General features: G+C 40.2%; 1 protein-coding gene across 1 annotated transcript in view; it reads left to right on the top strand.

Moving 5' to 3' along the window:
* Positions 1-21,894, top strand: part of ryr3 (ryanodine receptor 3) — a 124,680-nt gene that overhangs the window by 42,705 nt on the left and 60,081 nt on the right. The window contains exons 12-33 of the mRNA XM_058057853.2: positions 611-775; positions 4,699-4,820; positions 4,900-5,080; positions 6,445-6,580; positions 8,486-8,581; positions 8,710-8,828; positions 9,033-9,166; positions 9,798-10,039; positions 10,584-10,776; positions 11,005-11,221; positions 12,527-12,631; positions 12,738-12,841; positions 14,040-14,123; positions 14,298-14,457; positions 14,548-14,692; positions 15,532-15,737; positions 17,415-17,589; positions 17,657-17,865; positions 19,370-19,533; positions 19,681-19,729; positions 19,811-19,971; positions 21,059-21,221. Coding sequence (XP_057913836.2) covers positions 611-775; positions 4,699-4,820; positions 4,900-5,080; positions 6,445-6,580; positions 8,486-8,581; positions 8,710-8,828; positions 9,033-9,166; positions 9,798-10,039; positions 10,584-10,776; positions 11,005-11,221; positions 12,527-12,631; positions 12,738-12,841; positions 14,040-14,123; positions 14,298-14,457; positions 14,548-14,692; positions 15,532-15,737; positions 17,415-17,589; positions 17,657-17,865; positions 19,370-19,533; positions 19,681-19,729; positions 19,811-19,971; positions 21,059-21,221 — 3,330 coding nt within the window. The remainder of the gene's footprint in view (positions 1-610; positions 776-4,698; positions 4,821-4,899; positions 5,081-6,444; positions 6,581-8,485; positions 8,582-8,709; positions 8,829-9,032; positions 9,167-9,797; positions 10,040-10,583; positions 10,777-11,004; positions 11,222-12,526; positions 12,632-12,737; positions 12,842-14,039; positions 14,124-14,297; positions 14,458-14,547; positions 14,693-15,531; positions 15,738-17,414; positions 17,590-17,656; positions 17,866-19,369; positions 19,534-19,680; positions 19,730-19,810; positions 19,972-21,058; positions 21,222-21,894) is intronic.

The following is a 21,894-nucleotide window of genomic DNA, read 5'->3' as shown; positions in this document are numbered from 1 at the left end:
CTCATAGACTGTCATCATCAATAATTTTTGGCCTTTTAACAACTGCTGAAACATCAAAAGTCATGGTAATGGTAATTGGCTGGCTCAGTATTTTACCATTAGCGGGTCAAGAAAAAGCCACCTCTTAATCTAAAAAAAAAAAAAAAAAACTACATTAGAAAGAAATTGGCCGATAAGTAAGTTAATAAGATTTCGAAGAGCATTTCCCTACTGTCCTTTTATGCTCTTCCGTCGTCCAATTATTCTTCGTTATTTTCCCACACTACTTTGCACCGGCCAGAGGTCTGTGCAGTTCTGTCTAAAAATACAGTTGCTCTACTAAATATAACCTTGACAATAAAGTATGGAATAATCCAATTACAAAAGTTTTCATCATACTTCATACTTTGGGTGACAACTGTGTTTTTGTGTTTCTAACCTTCTATTTTGCCACAGTGTATGTACTGATTTGAAGGTCAGTGCCTTTCTGTGTCCAACAGATGGTTGGTGTTCATGTGTTTCACTTCTACTCGCTGTCTGCTATAATTAAACAACAAATTAGTGGCAAGCCTCAACTCCTCAACCTACCTTGGTATTATCAAATACACTAAGTTCATTCCATTCCAAACAGGAAAAGAGCGAGTCAGGCCCTAAGAGAGACATCGATGGCATGGGTGTGCCAGAGATCAAGTATGGAGACTCTGTGTGTTTCATCATGCATTTGGCAACCGGACTGTGGCTGTCCTACCAGGCACCTGATGCCAAATCATCTCGGCTTGGACCTGTCAAAAGAAGGGTAAATGCATTGTGTGGAATGATTTTGCATGTATTTTGTTAGAAAATCTGTATAAGTATAACTTAAGTGTTGTGCAAATCACTTTAAAAATTAGTAACAAAATTTTTTTAAAAAACCTTAAAAGGTGTAAACCAATTCAGATTTAGCTTTGTAGTGATGTGTGCCGTTGAGAGATCTACCAAAACCCTAGACGGCAGCTTGAAGAACCATTCAGTCATTCATTCATTTTCTACCGCTTTTTCCTCACGAAGGTCGCGGGGGATGCTGGAGCCTATCCCTGCTGTCTTGGGGCGAGAGGCGGGGTACACGCTGGACTGGTGGCCAGCCAATCACAGGGCACATATAGACAAACAACCATTCACACTCACATTCATACCTATGGACAATTTGGAGTCGCTAATTAACCTAGCATGTTTTTGGAATGTGGGAGGAAACGGGAGTACCCGGAGAAAACCCACGCATGCACGGGGAGAACATGCAAACTCCACACAGAGATGGCCAAGGGTGGGGAAAGACAAAATAAGAAGCCAAAAAATTACCACTTCCACACAAAATAGGAGGAGAACTCATTCATTCATTTTCTACCGCTTTTCCTCACGAGGGTCACGTGGGTGCTGGAGCCTATCCCAGCTGTCTTCGGGCGAGAGGCGGGGTACACCCTGGACTGGTGGCCAGCCAATCACAGGGCACATATAGACAAACAACCATTCACACTAACCTAGCATGTTTTTGGAATGTGGGAGGAAACCGGAGTACCCGGAGAAAAACCACACATGCACGGGGAGAACATGCAAACTCCACACAGAGATGGCCGAGGGTGGGAATTGAACCCTGGTATCCTAGCTGTGAGGTCTGCGCGCTAACCACTCGTTCACCGTGCCGCCGCTTGAACATTCATTCATTCATATTCTACCGCTTATCCTCACAAGGGTCGCGGGGGTGCTAGAGCCTATCCCAGCTGTCTTCGGGCGAGAGGCGGGGTACACCCTGGACTGGTGGCCAGCCAATCACAGGGCACATATAGACAAACAACCATTCACACTCACATTCATACCTATGGACAATTTGGAGTCACCAATTAACCTAGCATGTTTTTGGAATGTGGGAGGAAGCCGGAGTACCCGGAGAAAAACCACGCATGCACGGGGAGAACATGCAAACTCCGCGCGCTAACCACTCGTCCACCGTGCCGCTGCTTGAACAACCATAACTAATTAATTTCCAGTGAGTAACAGTCCCAACACTTCTCATGACATCATATTTAACATGTTAGTATTCAGCGTGATTAACTTATTTTTACACTTCTATGATATCGTAGTAAAGCAGAGGGTCTTCTCTCATGTTAATATGAAGAGTGGTCAACTTACTTTTACACTTGTAAGTCCATCAAAATGCTACATATTCAATAGAAAGGGCAACGTTTTGAAACTGAAACTGAACTATACAGTATCATTTCAAAACAGTTTTGTAATGTGAGTCGTCATCCCAGAACAAATTGTGTGACATTTTTGTCGTCCCCCCGTACTTAACAACTTGACACAGTAGGCTATTGCACATAGTGTCACAAATAACCGTTAAGTCGCTACAAAGGCGTGCTTACGTCTGACATAGTATGTCTGCACCGAGTGCTTTAATGCTATGATATCTGCACAGTGAAACATTACACCATGTCAAACTAAAGATGACATCTAAAACATTTATCTCCCTACTTTTCATCATTATCCACTGCCCACGTTCAGCCCTGCCCAGTCTCTCACCTGACATGAGACAGCAGCTTGGTTAAGCGCTAAAAAAGGTCCCAAGTGTTTGACAGTTTGTTCGAGTGACACAAGGAATGCTGGTCATCACTGGCGTCTGTCCAGGAACATCAAACATCTCCCTGTGGCGGTGCCAAGCAGTCCCTGCAGTCTTGATGTCGTGCCAACGCACCTGACATGTTGGGATGGGTGGGTGCATAGGGATACTATAGTCAGTTTACACCACACTAGAACCCTGCCTTGATTTTAGTGTTAGATTACAGCGAGTCGAGTTAGAGACCCACCCATAAACCTGAGCATCCAGGGAATGCATACCTTACAACGCTGTAATTATATGCATCCATATTTACTATGGTATGCATAAGTGGCAATGGATTAGACTTGGTGATTTGTGAAAACATACCGCTCACGTGTGGGACTATGATTTTATTAGTTATAGTTTGGCACTTATCTCCATGAAAATACACTCACAAGACACAATTTAATGAGGCATAAAACTAGAACTGTATCAGATATTATGCCCAAGATAATAATAGATTTGATTGATGCTACCAACTGGATACATGAGCTATTTCTAACGGTATGTAAGGCCTCCAAATGGGACATAAATGGTATTTTATATCTTCAAGTTTGACACACTTATGATATTTTTGACAAAGGTCTGACAAAATTATAAATTACCACCGATGCTGAAATGCTGCTAGACCAGGTATGGGCAAACTGCAGCCCACGGGCCACATCAGGCCCACCAAATGACTTAATCCGGTCCACTGTGTGTTTCCAAATGTTTTTTTAGCTGGCAACATGATTTGCAGTGCTACTGTGGTACGCTTGCGTCACCCAGGAAGTAGTCAGATGCAATCTGTAGCGAGTACAAAAAAACCATTCCATACAACACAACATGTCAACACAGACGTGACATGCAATGTAACATACCTGCTGCACCACCAAATGAACATCTACGCACAACACCCTTGCCAAAATTCCACACATGTATACATGCCACAAGGCATGCTGGGTAGCTTGTGGCAGTCTCTCTCCCAACATGTGGCGGTGTTTGACGCATTTTTGCAAAACATGTTGAGGAGGGCGTCTGAGAAGTAAACAAGGAGAGATGTTCACATACTCCTGAGAGCCAATGTTTTATCCAACAGCAATTAATATTAATATAATATTAATATAATGATAATCATATAATTATATGATGATTATTATTCATTCATTCATTTCCTACCGCTTTTTCCTCATGATGGGTGCTGGAGCCTATCCCAGCTGTCTTCGAGTGTGAGGCAGGGTACACCCTGGACTGGTGGCCAGCCAATCACAGGGCACATATAGACAAACAACCACTCACACTCACATTCATACCTATGGACAATTTGGAGTGGCCAATTAACCTAGCATGTTTTTGGAATGTGGGAGGAAACCGGAGTACCTGGAGAAAACCCACGCATGCAAACTCCACACAGAGATGGCCGAGGGTGGAATTGAATCCTGGTCTCCTAGCTGTGAGGTCTGCGCGCTAACCACTCAACTGCCGTGCCGCTCTTGATGATTATTAATTATATAGTAATAATAATATTTTGTTCCACCATGAGAAAGTATCTTATTCTATCTTTGATGACCACCTACGTACAGACGAGCCCTCGGCCACATTTTTTATGACAATATGCCCCCCCATTCAAAATGTTTGATAGACAGACAGCACCAGATAATAAGTATACATATAATTAGGCAAAAGAACACCATGTGGCAATTCACCCGTGTACCATATTGACCCGAATATAAAACAGTATTTTTATTCCCTGGGAAAAAGTGAGTTCGTCTTCTATATGGGTTTAGAGTTTTATACATGCAAACTGACAGTTGGGTACCAAAAAACTTTTCTTCCCTTTCTTCCTTGCTCACACACAAACACACACACACACACACCTGAAGAGACTAAATGAACGGTCATGTTACTTTCAGTCGTCTTATATTCATGTCAACACAGTATCACATATCCAATTCATTCAACATGATTGAAACTTATTGAGCGTGAAATGTGTCTAAATGTGGGTGACATGGTTACTATAGTAAAAGTAGTAAAAGTAGTAATACAGGTATGCTTCAGTGCACAAAGACTATGCCTGTACAGTAAATACACTTGTGTTGTCTCCCACGTAGGCTTGCCTGCATTCTGAAGGCCACATGGATGATGGGCTTACTCTCCAGCGCTGTCAGCATGAGGAGTCGCAAGCTGCTCGCAACATCCGCAACACAACGTTCCTCTTCACAAATTTTATCAAGTAATAATGAAGGGGGCATCTCGATGGTCAAACCCATGGGAGAGAAGATTATCAATACTCTTTTCCTGCTTTTCTAAAGGGCTTTGGACAGCACCGCCGCGGGTGAATCCATGGCGGTGACGGGGTACGTAGAGGAGGTGCTGCAGACGCTGAACGACCTGATCGAGTACTTCAAGCAGCCTGACTCGGAGCTGGAACATGAGGAGAAACAATGTCTCCTCCGTTCGCTCATCAAACGTCAAGATCTCTTCAAAGAGGAGGTGAACGAGGACCCAGTGGAGCTCGACTTGATTATGCAATCTATCGTGCAACATTAATGTCCCTTTCGGTTCACTGCTATTGCAGGGACATACTCCCGGGTCACAACATTAGGATGCAGAATCTAATGAGGTCATCCAAAGGGAAGAACTGCATACATTCAGTGCAGTTCAGGTCGGCTGTATTTTACTGACTAAAGTATTAAACATCCCATGGTGCTGTACAGCCCTGTAAACTTCAACCACAAGACTTCTCAGTATTAAACTGAGCATTGTGATGCTTTGGTAAAGCAAGAATGTCTGATACAGCTCCTGTATTAATGTGTCCCATTACATGATGCAGGCGCACCTAATGAACTGCCCCATGAGTAAGTCCCAGCAGCCTTTAGTATTCTTTAAATTAACCAGCCACTGTCTGTCTAAAGCAGGGGTCTCAAAGTCAATTTACCTGGGGGCCACTGGAGCTAGGGTCTGGGCAAGGCTGGGCCACATCAGGTTCTCCAAAAAGAAACATTTATTAAAAACAAAAAATATATACAAACTTTTTCTTTGGTTCTGATTTTCTACAATAAAAGCTCTGATAAAACATTCCACTGTTCTCAAATATCTTAATTTTTATTTTTCTGCACAAAATATGATGGAAAATAAATAAACAAATCAAGAATAAAGAAAATCAATCAGTAATAAATAAATATAATAATAATAATAAAACGGCAAATAAAAACTTAAGAAACCACATATAGTTGGTAGGTAGACAAATTATTTTTTTCAGATTAAAATGAACAAAGCATTTAGAGCCCTGTAGACATGACAAAACACGACTATAGTCACATTTATACTTTTTTTATTTACAACATATTGCGCAACTGCAGGGTCTTGAGACACATGCTAACTCGCAAACTAGAGAGCTAGCGACCTAAACGGTAGCCTTCAAGTTATTTCCTTTAAACCTAAATAGCCAAAAACTTACCACTTCCACACGGATGGGGAGGATAACTATTAACAGTTATTTAACCTTTAACATGAACATTAATCAAACATAATAATTTTTTCTGGGTACATGATACCATACAGCATCTATATCAAACTTTAAACATTAAACTTTCATATCAAGGCGGGGGCCTCAAACTAGTGTCCTGCGGGCCACATTTGGCCTGCGGGCCGCATGTTTGAGACCCCTGGTCTAAAGTGATACAAGCAATATCATTTCCATTATCACACAATAATGTACCTCTGTGCTATAGCTGTGATGTATTTTGGCTTCAGGACAAACCCGCTGGATGCAGTAATTGGTAATTAAAGTACACTTTTAAAAATTGATTATAGATTTCTCATGGTTGTACTGTTGCTTTATGTTTTTCTCTCAGGGCATGCTCACCCTGCTGTCTAAATGCATCGACCGGATGAACCTTTACGACAGTGCAGCCCACTTTGGGGAGATGGCCGGGGAGGAGGCAGGCGCAGCGTGGAAGGACATCCTCAACCTCCTCTATGAGCTCCTAGGTAAAAATGGACCCGAGTGATGGATTTCCCAGCACCATCAGATGTCGACCCTTGCTAGACATGAATTATTCATCTTCCTCCGGCGTGCACTCCCCTCCTTCCTTTTACCTTTTCACACGCTTCCTTTTTTATTTTTTATATTGCCTGTTTTCCTTTCCCCTTGCTTCACCCTACCCGGACAGATTGTCTGCCCTTCATTACATTTGGGTCGCACTCCTCTCCGAGAGCACTGAGGATATTATGAAGCTTTCTGTTGCAATTGTGTTGAAATTCTAGTCCCTGACAAAATGCCAGGCATCACTGGTGCTGACATTAGCTGCCTCTCACGGGGTCTGTAATGAGTCATGAATGCTAACTGTGTAACCCTGAAAAGTTCTACTTTGGATGACTCCGTCTTGGCTAATTTGTTTTGCTGTCATCAACGGCTCCCCCCAGCAGTCCTTGCACTCATCAACATAACCTCCACACCTTGCACCTGCAGTCTACAAATAGCCTAAAACCTATACAAGTGTATTCAACAACCATACTCAAAGGACGGATTTATACTAGACAATCTAAGCCATGCTTGTTTTGATTGTTTGACCTGCGTGACTCCACTGCTACCTAAATGCACAATCCTAAGAGGTGGGCTTTGGTAGAGTATGCTCATGCACAAGCATAATAATTATAATTAATACAGTATCATCACATAATGTCCAGAAAGATACACTCTGGTCATTTAGCTATGCAACTTCTATATAGGATCTCTGTATTGTGCACCGTATATGCCCATAAACCCTCCAATCAAACACCTCAACATTGACAGCTGTGGCTGTAGGCAACAGCCTGATGTTGTTTTTATTATCTCCACAACACAAGTTTTAGTTTCACGAAACAGTACAAGGACACTAGCAGGCTTAATCCAAATTCTTTGACATATTGGAAATCACTCCACACTCTTTATTGCTCTCTGGTTCTACCATATCTTACTTATTGTGTGGGAATATGGGCTAATAACTATAATAATAACTCGCTAAATGTACTGAAAAAAAGGTCAGTAAGGATAATTCATAATGCCGCCTACAGAGAACATACTAACTCCTTATTTCTAAAATCACAAATACTTCAACTTGCTGATATAGTTCATCTTCAAACAGCTAAAATAATGCATAAGGCTAAAAACAACCAATTACCTAAAAATGTCATCCAATACTTCTCTACAAGAGAGGAGAAATATGATCTCAGGGAAGAACTACATTTGAAACACTTCTATGCTAGGACCACGTTAAAAAGCCATAGCATTTCAGTATGTGGAATCAAACTATGGAATGGATTGAGTAAGGACCTCAAACAATGCACAACGATGAGCCAATTCAAGAAACAATACAAGCAGTTGATGTTTGCTAAATACAAGGATGAAGAGTCTTGAACCAGTCATGATGTGCTATATATATCACTATATTGACACTTACTATGGTACACATTATGTCATTGTATGGTCGTATCACCTCGTACTTCGGTAAGAGGTGCATTATTAAAAAAAAAAAAAAACTAAACTGTATTATGGAAAGCAGGAAGTGAACAAATATAACAGTTACTGATTGTAAAAGTACCAGATGGAGGGGTAGGATTTAATAAGCTTTGCTTCTTCCTACTTTTTTTGGACATGTGGAACTGGGAACTGATTATGGGACGCACTCAATTGTAATCTGATGCATGTTCAAATGAAATAAAACCATTACCATAACCAATTCAATTACATTATTGGGAAAGTAACTGGTAACTATAGTTACTTTTTCAATACATTTGCCCAGTACTATTACAACACTGGTTCTTTTGCTGCAGTGTGTACAGTTTGTGTGTTAAAGTTGTGATATACATATTCCGTTTTTTCCTGAATGTTTTCTACATTTTTGTGTTGTTCAGCTGCACTAATTCGTGGGAACAGGAACAATTGCACCCAGTTTTCTGGGAACTTGGATTGGTTGGTCAGCAAACTGGAAAGACTTGAGTCATCATCAGGTATACTATTACTCTTTTGTCGCTTTTAAGCTTCGATGATGGTGCTGCATTTATATTCATCCATTTTCTATGCTGCTTGTCCTCTATGTACTATATTCATTTCTTGTTCAAATCTTGTTTTGTTTTAGGCATCCTGGAAGTTCTGCACTGTGTCTTGATTGAAAGTCCGGAGGCTTTGAACATCATCCAGAGAGGACACATTAAATCTATCATCTCTCTGCTATACAAACATGGACGCAACCACAAGGTACACACTGTCAGATGTTATTGATTATGATATTTGGATGCCAAGTTTATCGGGTTTCAAGGCAACATACCATGAAATTTGTCCATAAATCCCCCAACTCTGTCTTTAATTCCCCATCTCTGGCTCTGCTGGGTGAAAACAGCAAAACTAAAGCCAATACAAAGATATTTTATCTTTGTAAAAGGGGCAATCTTTTGATTCCAGATTCTGGATGTACTGTGTTCACTCTGCGTTTGTAATGGCGTGGCTGTGAGAGCCAATCAGAATCTGATCTGTGACAACCTGCTTCCCAGAAGAGATCTGCTTCTTCAGACCCGACTGGTCAATGACGTTCAGAGGTAGGACGAAATTGCATTTGCATTATTGTACCGTTAATTTTGGTGTATAATCCGAAACTTTCAACCCTACAGCTAATTTCTAATCTTGTGACATCTCCTTTACTTCAGAAGTACTAATAGTTGTTTAAATACTGTGCCGTTAGCGAGTCAGTGAGGAAATGGTAGCTCTTTCTTTGGCAGGAGCCAACCAGTGCCTTCACAACTAGCTTAGAATTATTAATAACAATATAACAGTCTGACTTATAGTGTCAACTTACAAAGAATGTATTCATTGGGGCGCTGCAATGACATCAGCCTCCCTCTGGCCTCCTCTTGCTCCCTCTGTCGGACATAGGCAGGATTGCAGCACCATCCATCGACTTTCTATGCTTCTTGTTCCAATGAAATGCTTTGCTCAGATGAAATGCATTATGGGAAAACTTTCAAATGTTTCATTTTAAACATGTATTGGTGCATTTTTGAATGTTTTGCAGGTGTTAAGTTGTGTTAAGTTACTGTGTGATGATTTGAGTGTTCGTTGTAATATGACATTGTGAGTCAGACTGACTGACATATTGAATAATATGTAATGTCACGATACCAAAATGACAATATAAGTTTTAATCTGCTTCCAATCTTTTTTCACCCCCAGCATAAGGCCTAACATCTTCTTAGGAGTGGCTGAAGGCTCGGCCCAGTATAAAAAGTGGTACTTTGAGCTTGTGATCGATCAAGTGGACCACTTTGTAACCGGCGAGCCGACTCACCTGAGGGTGGGCTGGGCTAACACAAAAGGCTACGCCCCGTATCCCGGCGGAGGAGAGGGATGGGGTGGCAACGGCGTCGGGGATGACCTCTTTTCTTACAGCTTTGACGGGCTTCACCTCTGGTCAGGTAGGCTGTATGGATGTGTCCATTATATGCACTTTTGAGGGTCTTGAGGTTCTCGAATAGCGGAACTAGTTGAAAGAAACAACAAATTACAATTTGATTGGATGGGATTTGACAGTGATGTTGGGAAATAGCAACAACTGAAATTATTACATTTAAATCTACATTTTTTTTAAGTTGTCTTATATTTTGAAACCTCTTAAATTATGGTCAATATGATAATGCTTTTTTAAAATATTATTAAATGAATCTGCCTATCCATCATTTCAAGCCTGTTTATGCAATGACCATAACGATCCAAGTGCTTCTGTTTTTCTTTTAAAGGAAAACCTGTGAACCCTTTTCTTGTTCTTTGTTGCCAAGGTCAATGTTAAATCTCTCCACTGTCACCCCCCTCCACACACACGCAAAAGGTCTCAAGGGACCCATCACTTTTGCCCATGAGCAATTCGCCCTCCCTTCTTGTTCGTTACCTTTCAGTCCGGCCTACATTCACAGTGACTGTCTATTTATCCTCATCTGTCTGTGCCTACCTCTTGTTGTCCAGGTCGCATCCCCAGAGCCGTGGCCTCCATCAACCAGCACCTGCTGACCTCAGATGACGTCGTAAGCTGCTGTCTGGATCTGGGCTCCCCCAGCATGTCCTTCAGGATCAACGGGCAGCCTGTTCAGGGCATGTTTGAGGACTTCAACACTGATGGATTCTTCTTCCCTGTTGTCAGCTTCTCTGCCGGTGTCAAGTAAGTAAAAGTGGAAAGTTGAAAAAGAAAGCGGTTAAAGTCTGCGTGTCTCCGTTGGGGCGTGATTACGTAATAGTGGATGCGTTGAGCGCTGTTTGCTTAAGTTGTGCTGAGCTTGAAATTAGCAGGTCCCAAACATTTAGAGGAGACAAAAAGCCACAGCGAAAGGAGTCCTAAAATTTATTGCGCAATATCATGACAGTGTTATGTAACCCCTCTCTTTATCAGAGTGCGCTTCCTGTTGGGCGGACGTCATGGAGATTTCAAGTTCCTGCCCCCCGCGGGTTACTCTCCGTGCTATGAGGCGTTGCTGCCAAAGGAGAAGATGTACGTGGAGCCTGTGAAGGAGTACAAGAGGGATCACGAAGGGGTCCGAGACCTGTTGGGAATGACCCAATTCCTCTCCCAGGCCTCCTTCATACCCACCCCTGTTGACACCAGCCAGGTCAGGGGACTTTGATGCTTTTAAGGCAATTCATCCCATGGATGCTTGCTGCATTATATTCAGCTTACAGCCACAAAAATAACATTATGCACAGTAGTAACTAAACAAGATGCTTAGTCACTACTATTTTCATTTGGGCTGTCAAATTTAACACGCTCATGACGCGTTAAACTTTTTATTTTATGTTGATAACACGTTGGTTCAGATTAGGGATCGACCGATATGGTTTTTTTGGGGCCGATGTCGATACCGATTTTTTCCCATCATTCTTAGCCAATGGCCGATTTTGCTTGGGCCGATATTTGTGGCCGATACTGCTTTTGATCCCTCAATTTACATGAAAAAATGATAAATATATGATAAATATTCCAGGTCTTATGTTTAAACAAATATTTATTGAAATGTAAACACTAAACACAGTAGGATTCAGCTTTCTTAAACACACATTTAAACGGCATTATCAACTTTAAAAGGAATAAATATTCAACCATGTGCAAAACATTTCTGTCGTAGTTTAAATTTATGTAGCATCGATGTGATGACTGCTCCTCCTCAGCGTGACGCGCTGCGTGTGTTGCGGGGTCCTCTGCAACACAAAGCTGCCCCGGCGGATGCCTGACTTTAAATCATGCGGTGGAAAAATACATCGGCGAACCCACGTGCATATCAGCCGATACTGATACAAGGAAAAAACGCAAATATCGGCCCGATATATCGGCCAGCTGATGTATTGGTCGATCCTTAGTTCAGATTGTATTTGCAGTTTTATTTATTGATTTTTTTTTTTATGAAAGGATTCAATTCTGCACTTTATTGTTTATTGTTCAATACACATCAGTTTTTAAGTTGTTAATAAAAATATATTGGAAAGAAGACATGTGTTTAATTGAATAAAATCGTATTAAAAATGAATCATTGGATTAATCGACGCATCGAAAAACTATTTTCTAGATTAATGGATTACAGAAATAATCGTTTAACCCAGCCCTACTTATTATAGATAAAAACTTATTTCTATCTGTGATTAAATGTGATTAATTCTGAGTTAACTGTGGACTGCGATTAATACGATTAAAACGATCAACATTTTTGATTGACAGCCCTAATTTTTATATAAGATACAAATATATTTTATATGGTAATTTAGCCTTTGAAATTAGACCGGATGTACATTTAGACAGGATTTCAAACCAGTGCATATCTATGTAGTTAACAAATGCTTAAAATATGTGAAAGTCTACAAAAAGAAAGAAAGAAAAAGACAACCATCTTCCTGCTGACCCACCTGTTGTTCTGTCTCTGAAGATTGTTCTTCCTCCACACATGGACAACATCCGGGACAAGCTGGCAGAAAACATCCATGAACTGTGGGGAATGAACAAGATTGAACTGGGTTGGACCTACGGCAAGGTACCCTGCTGTGCATTGTAACATATGGTAGACAAATACAGCAGAGCTGTGGAACAGTACCTAAACTTAAGTCATTAATATAGCATTCTTCTGCCTTGTTTTTCAGGTTAGGGATGACAACAAGAGGCAACACCCATGCCTTGTGGATTTTACCAAGCTGCCTGAGACGGAAAGAAACTACAACCTGCAGATGTCAAGTGAAACACTGAAGTACGGATCTTTACTAAATAGTCTCATAAAGGCCCCTATCTACCAAATGCTGTGCAAGGAGCAGATTTCAGCGTAGATAAGAGCAATGCTTGTAATGACTTGTATCTCCAAAGTGAATTGCAGTATTGATCTTGAAGAAATCTTGGCTCTCAAACTTATCGGAGCCAAGTGGTGGCGCCGCTCCTACATTTGGTTTGGCTCAATAAAGTGACCTCATTTGGGTGTGTGTCATGGGAAAATGTTTATTATAGGTACGTATATGTTATGTTATATAATGTTAAATAGGTATAACATAGGTTACATATTGTGTGAATTACATTACGGCCTTTTGTAGAGCTTCAACTTTTGCACCCGAGCACATCCTGCTGTCTCTTCAAGGATGGTGGGCACAGCAGGAGGCTATCTGTAACCTGGGGTTAGGGACAGTGTTGGAGGAGGTCATTTTTTGATGAAAGCTCAGGAGGTCCCACCAAATGGTTGACCGTAGGAGTTTATCCAGCATGGGTGCGACAAACCATGTGTGGGCTAACCCCCATTCATGAGGGCGGCATCCGGGGAGTGACAAGAAGGTCTCCTTTCTCATTCATTCATTCATTCATTCATTTTCTACCTCTTTTTCCTCACGAGGGTCGCAGGGGGTGCTGGAGCCTATCCTAGCTGTGTTCGGGCGAGAGGGGGGGTACACCCTGGACTGGTCGCCAGCCAATCACAGGGCACATATAGACAAACAACCATTCACACTCACATTCATACCTATGGACAATTTGGAGTTGCCAATTAACCTAGCATGTTTTTGGAATGTGGGAAGAAACCGGAGTACCCGGAGAAAACCCACGCATGCACAGGGGGAGAACATGCAAACTCCACACAGAGATGGGTGGAGAGGGTGGAATTGAACCCTGGTCTTCTAGCTGTGAGGTCTGCCATGACTGCCATGCATACTGTCTGTTGTCTGACACCTTTGTTTTTGCAAAGGTAATAAAAACTTCTGTATTTATTTCAGGCATTCTATTTCCTACTTAGGATGATAGACATTTTTTTCCAGTGTGCTTACAAGAATAGTCAGTTACCTCCTAATGGGTCATTGAACGTCACATCGGCTGTGCATTCTCATGACCTGTAGATGAGAGCACATAGAAGCACATAGAAGGTGAATGCATCTGTAATAGTTTTTTTAACAACCTACTCTCCTTCCCAGGACCCTAATGGCTCTCGGCTGCCATGTCGCCCAGGTCAATGTTCATGCAGAGGACGATCTGAAAAAAATCAAGCTTCCGAAAGAGTATGTTATTTTTGCAACTTCAAAATCCTGTTTAATAGTACACTGACTTGTAATAAGGGTTTATGGAATATTATCTCTGCTATATATTGCTCGGTAAGAGCTGCCCAGGTCAATATAGATCATGATGAAGTATCTAGTTTTTTCTGTATTTTAATCATCATGTTTTGTCTGCAGCTACATGATGACCAATGCATACAAGCCTGCACCTCTGGAACTTTCTGACGTCAAACTGACTACAGGTCAGGAGGTTCTAGTTGATAAACTGGCAGAGAACGCACACAATGTGTGGGCCAAAGACCGAATTAAACAAGGATGGACCTATGGAATCCAGCAGGTAGTCCGCCCATCCAACAGACCAGAATAGTTAAGGACATATGTTCTTCTCTATGACACGTCCAAGTTATTTTGTTTTTATTTGTGCCAGGATTTAAAGAGCAGACGTAATCCTCGCCTTGTGCCATATGCTTTACTGGATGAGCGCACTAAGAAGTCCAACAGGGACAGTCTGAGAGAGGCCATCAGGACAATGGTTGGCTACGGATATGACATCGACCCTCCAGACCAAGAAGGTAAGAGATTGTAATCTTCCTGATCCTGTTGCTTCATTTCAAGTCCTTTTTGTGAAGCTTTGTCCATCTTAAAACTACAATCATGACATTTTGAAACATGCCTGTCGAAGCAGTAGAGGGGGCTGGAACGCCAGCAGACTGAAAGGGAGATGTCGTAGCCTGAGAAAAATAAAGAAAAATATTATTAAAATCATAAACGTCAGTCATGTTAAAGGCAAAATGGGGCAATGGGGTAAAACTGGCAAGAAAATCAATTTATGAGGGCAGATATTCAATGAAAGTAAAGAGTAATACATTAAGCAGCGATGTGCCCAAGTGTGTTATCAGTGATCGAAAAGGCAAAACACACAAAATAAAAATATATACAGTAATCAGTACTCATGTATTGCTTAAAAACCCAATAATGAATTTCCATGAAATAGGAATCCTTATTTATAAATCATATAGTTTTGTAGTTGGAGCATAGAAACCCTGTTTATGACCGTCTACATATGTTTTTAAGAGCCCTATAAATGGTACAATACCCCAATATTCACATTTATACTCCTATTACTCAATATAGTAGATATAATCAGAAAATGAGTCATTGAAGACATAAATAAGACTTTTAATCATGTCTTCTGGACGTGTATACAGGAAGTGAAATTGGCGGTTCACAGATGAGTTTTATCTGGAGTACAGCCATTACAGTACTCTGTTTTGTGTTTATGATTATGATGATGCTGCTGATTAATATTGTTATTGTGCCTGTTGTGGGATACTCATTTAGTTAGCAATATTGGCATGCAGTGAGTCTGAAAAGTGGAGGTTTCTTTTAATTTTTTCATAATTTCTCCTAGTTGTCCATGTGGCGGATGATCAGAGCATTGAGACTCTCCGATTCTTCCGCGTGGAGCAAACATACGCAGTGAAAACAGGAAAGTGGTACTTTGAGTTTGAGGCTCTGAGTGGAGGCGATATGAGGGTTGGCTGGGCGAGGCCTGGCTGCAGACCTGATGTGGAGCTGGGAACAGACGACCAGGCCTTCATCTTTGATGGATACAGGGTAAACCACGTATTCAGACACAACCGGTGGCGGTTCTAGGTATAAGCAATTGCCCCAAGGCCGCATTCTCCAGGGGGCGCCGCAGAGGCGGAAAGAAAAAAAAAATCAATTTACTAACCAAGTCTACAGGCGTGATACTCGCACCCCCAAACGTCATCAAACGTCCACCATGTGGTGTGGATGAAACCAAGCAAGTTTTGCCTCCAGGTTAATTATAGGTAAAAACTTACAGCAGTAATTTTTTCAAAATAAAATACATTTGTATCATATCATATTAATTATATTGCAGACCAAGAGCCTCAAACACGCTATTTCACATCGAAAATGTGAAATAAAATTGTTAGTCGATATTAGTTGGTTTACTTGGATGACAGTAGGAGCTGATGATAATAGTACTGTTAATTTGTGTCAACCAAACATGCAAAAGTCAAAGCCATTAGATAGACAATTTAGAGAAAAAAATTAATTTAAAAAAAAGGAATTATAAAATAAAAAGTCAATAATGAGATTAAAAAGGCAACATGATTAAAAAGTTATATTTATGATATTAAAAAGACATGATTATGAGATAGAAAGTCAAAATTGTGAGACAAAGTCCGAAAAGAATATCACATATGAAATTCAGAATTATGAGACAAAAACTCTAATTATTACATTTAAAAAGGCACAAATATGACATCCATTTAATCTTTAGATTAAAAAGTCATAATAATGCGATAGAAAACTCAGAATTGTGAGATTAAAAAGTTTGAATTGTGAGATTAAAAAGTTATATTTATGATATTAAAAAGACATGATTATGAGATAGAAAGTCAAAATTGTGAGACAGTCAAAAGTCCGAAATGAATATCACATATGAAATTCAGAATTATGAGACAAAAACTCTAATTATTACATTTAAAAGGCACAAATATGACATACATTTAATCTTTTGATTAAAAAGTCATACTAATGCGATAGAAAACTCAGAATTGTGAGATTAAAAAGTTTGAATTGTGAGATTAAAAAGTTATATTTGTGATATTAAAAAGACATGATTATGAGATAGAAAGTCAAAATTGTGAGACAGTCAAAAGTCCGAAATGAATATCACATATGAAATTCAGAATTATGAGACAAAAACTCTAATTATTACATTTAAAAAGGCACAAATATGGCATACATTTAATGTTTAGATTAAAAAGTCATAATAATGCGATAGAAAACTCAGAATTATGAGATTAAAAAGTTTGAATTGTGAGATTAAAAAGTTATATTTATGATATTAAAAAGACATGATTACAATAAAAAAAAAAAAAGATGGACAATTTAGAAAGAAGAGGAGAAATGTGCCAAAGAGAAAGGTATGGAGCTATAGCATCATGTTATGTACCTCACATTATGGGATGTATTCGATGAAGTAAGACTGTTCATTTCTCTCCTTGAATGAGAGTTTGAATTGTGCAAATGTGGATTTAAGTCAAATGGGGAGCTTGAGCTTGTGAAATAAGCACATTTCAGTAGTTGTTGTACTGAAGTATTTGTGCACTGCCAGGGCGTTATTCAAGCCACAACCGCCATTGCACACAACCTTGACCTTTGACACAAAAACAGCTGTCATCCCAATGACTTGATGCTCCATTAATAAAGGCTTACCCTTTAATCCAAACTCCCATTACATTTTTTTTTTCTTTCAAGGGACGACGCATACACGCAGGAAGCCGCTACTTTGGACATCCTTGGAAAAAAGGAGACGTAGTGGGATGCATGATCAACTTAGAGGACAAATCGATCATTTTCACCCTGAACGGCGAGCTCTTGATAACCAACAAAGGCTCTGAGCTTTGCTTCACTGATTTTGAGACCGAAGACGGTGAGTACTACATACTTACTTGTGTGTAATACTCACTGGTAAACTAACCCTACTTTCCCCCTCCCAGGTTTTATCCCCGTGTGTAGCCTGGGCATGTCTCAGATTGGACGAATGAACCTCGGGAAAGACGCCAGCACGTTCAAGTACTACACCATGTGTGGTCTTCAGGAAGGCTTCGAGCCCTTTGCTGTCAACATGAAACGAGAGATCACCATGTGGTTCAGCAAACGCCTGCCAACATTTGTGAACGTACCCCAGGATCACAGGAACATTGAGGTAATATTATACAGTATATACACATGTACGTATTTGCTGTCTGATGGCTCTTTAGGGAGTTGTCTATTTGTATCTGCCATTCTTCTTTTAGTGTGTATGGCCATTTTAGCCATTCTTTTGGTAATGGTAATGGTTTTATTTCATTTGAACATGGATCAGATTACAATTGAGTGCATCCCATAATCAGTTCATAGTACATGTCCAAAAGGAGTAGGAAGAAGCAAAGCTTATTAAATCCTACCCCTCCATTTGGTACTTTTACAATCAGTAACTGTTACATTTGTTCACTTCCTGCTTTCCATAATACAATTTGTATTGAATTTTTAAATTTTGTAATTTTTTATCCCGTACCAAAGTACAAGGTGATATGACCATACAATGACATAATGTGTACCATAGTAAGTGTCAATATAGTGATATATATAGCACATCATGACTGGTTCAAGACTCTTCATCCTTGTATTTAGCAAACATCAACTGCTTGTATTGTTTCTTGAATTGGCTCATCGTTGTGCATTGTTTGAGGTCCTTACTCAATCCATTCCATAGTTTGATTCCACATACTGAAATGCTATGGCTTTTTAACGTAGTCCTAGCATATAAGTGTTTCAAATGTAGTTCTTCCCTGAGATCATATTTCTCCTCTCTTGTAGAGAAGTATTGGATGACATTTTTAGGTAATTGGTTGTTTTTAGCCTTATGCATTATTTTAGCTGTTTGAAGATGAACTATATCAGCAAGTTGAAGTATTTGTGATTTTAGAAATAAGGAGTTAGTATGTTCTCTGTAGGCGCCATTATGAATTATCCTTACTGACCTTTTTTTCAGTACATTTAGCGAGTTATTATTATAGTTATAATTATTAGTTATAATATTTCCACACAATAAGTAAGATATGGTAGAACCAGAGAGCAATAAAGAGTGTGGAGTGATTTCTGATTGAGAACAAATTTTTTGCTTTGTTCAATACTGAAATATTTCTGGCCACCTTATGTTGTATATTTTTAATATGAGGTTTCCATCTCATATTTTCATTTATTGTGATGCCCAGAAATGTATTTTCGTTCACCTTTTCAATGTCTACAACGTCTATTTGTATTTGCTGGTGCGTGTCCTTTCTGCTTTTACCAAACAGAATGATTTTAGTTTTACTTAGGTTCAAGGACAATCTATTATCATTAAACCATCTTTTTAGTGTGACTATTTCTTCTCTGACCTTTCTAATGATTTTGTCTGTACTCCCCCCAGAACAAAAAGCAGTGGTATCATCCGCAAATAATACTAGCTTTAAGTCTTTGGTAATTTTGGAGATATCATTGATGTACAAGTTGAACAGTTTTGACCCCAGTAACAGTTTTGTCTGATGGACATGAGATTCAACTCTGTTGGCTCACCTATTAGCCAAATGGGTTTTAGGTCTTCCACATCATTCAAGCTTGTCTTTTTTGAATCTCTGCATTAAGGTTTGAGTTCCTAATTCAAACTATCCTGAATCCTAAACTAGGTGACAAGGATCGACGGGACAGTAGACAGCCCTCCGTGCCTCAAAGTCACCCACAAGACGTTCGGCACCCAGAACAGCAACACTGACATGATCTACTGTCGACTGAGCATGCCCGTGGAGTTATACTCTGCAGACATGTTGCTTGAGGAATCATTTCAACTCAGGTCAGACATTTTTTTTTTCCTGTACTGCTACTGCAGTTGAAGCAATCATTTTTCTTGTGACACTGTCAGATTAATAGATGTGATCACTTACTCTTCATTTGTGTTGCTTTGCTCAGTCGTCCCACATAATTAATTTGCTCTCTGCAGCCATCCTCCAAAAGAAGATGGAGCTGTGGATTTTGGACGCATTACAGCTGTAAATCAATCCGTATCAGCTGTATAAAAATACTCATACAAAGACTTCTCTGTTCTAATCTGTACTATGTGTTCTCAACAGTACTACCACTCTGTCAGAGTGTTTGCCGGGCAGGACCCTGCGTCCGTGTGGGTGGGCTGGGTCTCGCCGGACTACCATTACTATTGCAAGAACTTCAGTCTCAACAAAACCAGAACAGTCACCGTCACCCTTGGAGATGAGAGGGGGCGAGTCCATGAGAGGTAAGTACTGGGATTTAAACATATATAGTTTTAATGTATACACTAAGGTGGAGGTGTCCAAAGTGCGGCCCAGAAGCCATTTGCGGCTCAGCTGTTTCTTTATTGGCCTTTGACACATTCTAAAAATATAATTTAACAAAACAAAAACTAAAAATATGCTGTATTTTTACCAGAATATCATCATAATGTTATGAGAAAAAATCATTTTAGTAGTATCAAGTTGAAATATTAAAGAAAAACTTTTTTTTTTTGTAAGTAATAATGTGAGGGGAAAAAATGTTGTTTTTGGAAAATTAGGTTGCAGAAAAATTTGGTGTTTATGAGAATATAAACTGTGGGATTAATGTCATAATTATGAGAATCAAATTACATAAAATTATACCAAAAATACAAATACATGCAATGGACAAAAAGCTGTAATATCACAACAAAGTCAAAATATTAAGAGAAAAATAGTGAATAGAGTTGTCATTTTTGGAAAATTACGTTGGGGCAAAAGGTGTAATATTATGGGAATAAAATCATGATATTAGAAATAGAAAAACTATGAAGATTGTTTCAGAAAAAAGTAAAAATATTTTGGAAAAAAATAACAATGGGGGAAAACATACATATATACTCAGAATACACTTTTTTTTACCTATATTACAAACTTGAGATGCAGTTTTTTTACAATGTCCTACCATATCTGTTTCTCCTGGTAAAAAAGTTGTAGTATCGTATAGTGCTGTTCATCAATGGGGATGTGATAGTATTGCAAGAATTAGGAAAGTGTTTGGGTAATTCTATTCCCATTGCCATAAAAATACTTATCTATTATAGACCTAATCGTTCTTTATCATGACTACTAAAGCAATTGCTGGATGTGGAGTAATTGGACCCTGACATAACAGCTTGGAAATCATTTGGATGGTTCATAATAGTTATGTCATTGCCATGGCAACCCTGGATAACCGACTCACTCCAGCGGTCTCTAATTCTGTTTCCTAATCATTGCAACGTTATGGTCCATTGGATCCAGAATATTCTAGATGTGAATTAAAAAGAGCTTTATAATCCAAGATCATATGCTTATTATTGACCTCAGTGTCCAGAGAAGTAACTGCTATATGGTGTGCGGAGCGGACGCGGTCAGCCCGTCTTCATCCAGCCGCCCTACATCTGACGTGGAGATCGGCTGCCTGATTGACTTGGCCACCGGCCTTGTCAGCTTTACCGCCAACGGCAAGGAGATGTCCACCACGTATCAGGTAAGCGAGACTGGAGCACATCAGCGGAAGTCGTAAATAGGCATGTTACTTATTTGTACAGGCCATGGTGAGTTTTATTGAGTGGTGTGTTCACGGAATGTGTTTGATACTTTGGATAATGTTGCTCTTTAATACAGTGGAAATGCTACTTGAGGAAAGTAGGAATTTCCTGTGACACATGATGTGATAGTGGCGGCACGGTGGTCGAGTGGTTAGCGCACAGACCTCACAGACCCCCCCTACTTTAAGCCCAGGATGCAGTAACAGGGGCCCAGCCGAGGTGGCAAACCGGCTTTTGAGTTTTGGATAAACTATGAAAATAAATTTTACAAAAATGAGTAGCAGGCTGCACGGCGGTCAGGCGGTTAGCACGCAGACCTCACAGCTAGGATACCTGGGTTCAATTCCACCCTCGGCCATCTCTGTGTGGAGTTTGCATGTTCTCCCCGTGCATGCGTGGGTTTTCTCCGGGTACTCCGGTTTCCTCCCACATTCCAAAAACATGCTAGGTTAATTGGCCACTCCAAATTGTCCATAGGTATGAATGTGAGTGTGAATGGTTGTTTGTCTATTTGTGCCCTGTGATTGGCTGGCGACCAGTCCAGGGTGTACCCCGCCTCTCGCCCCAAGACAGCTGGGATAGGCTCCAGCACCCCTGCGACCCTCGTGAGGA

This window comes from Doryrhamphus excisus, linkage group LG19 (assembly GCF_037039965.1).
Source record: "Doryrhamphus excisus strain RoL-2023G ecotype Guam linkage group LG19, RoL_Dexc_Guam_v1.1, whole genome shotgun sequence".
Taxonomy (NCBI): domain Eukaryota; kingdom Metazoa; phylum Chordata; class Actinopteri; order Syngnathiformes; family Syngnathidae; genus Doryrhamphus; species Doryrhamphus excisus.
Note: the sequence above shows the minus strand (reverse complement) of the source record. Positions and strands in the feature narration are given on the sequence as shown.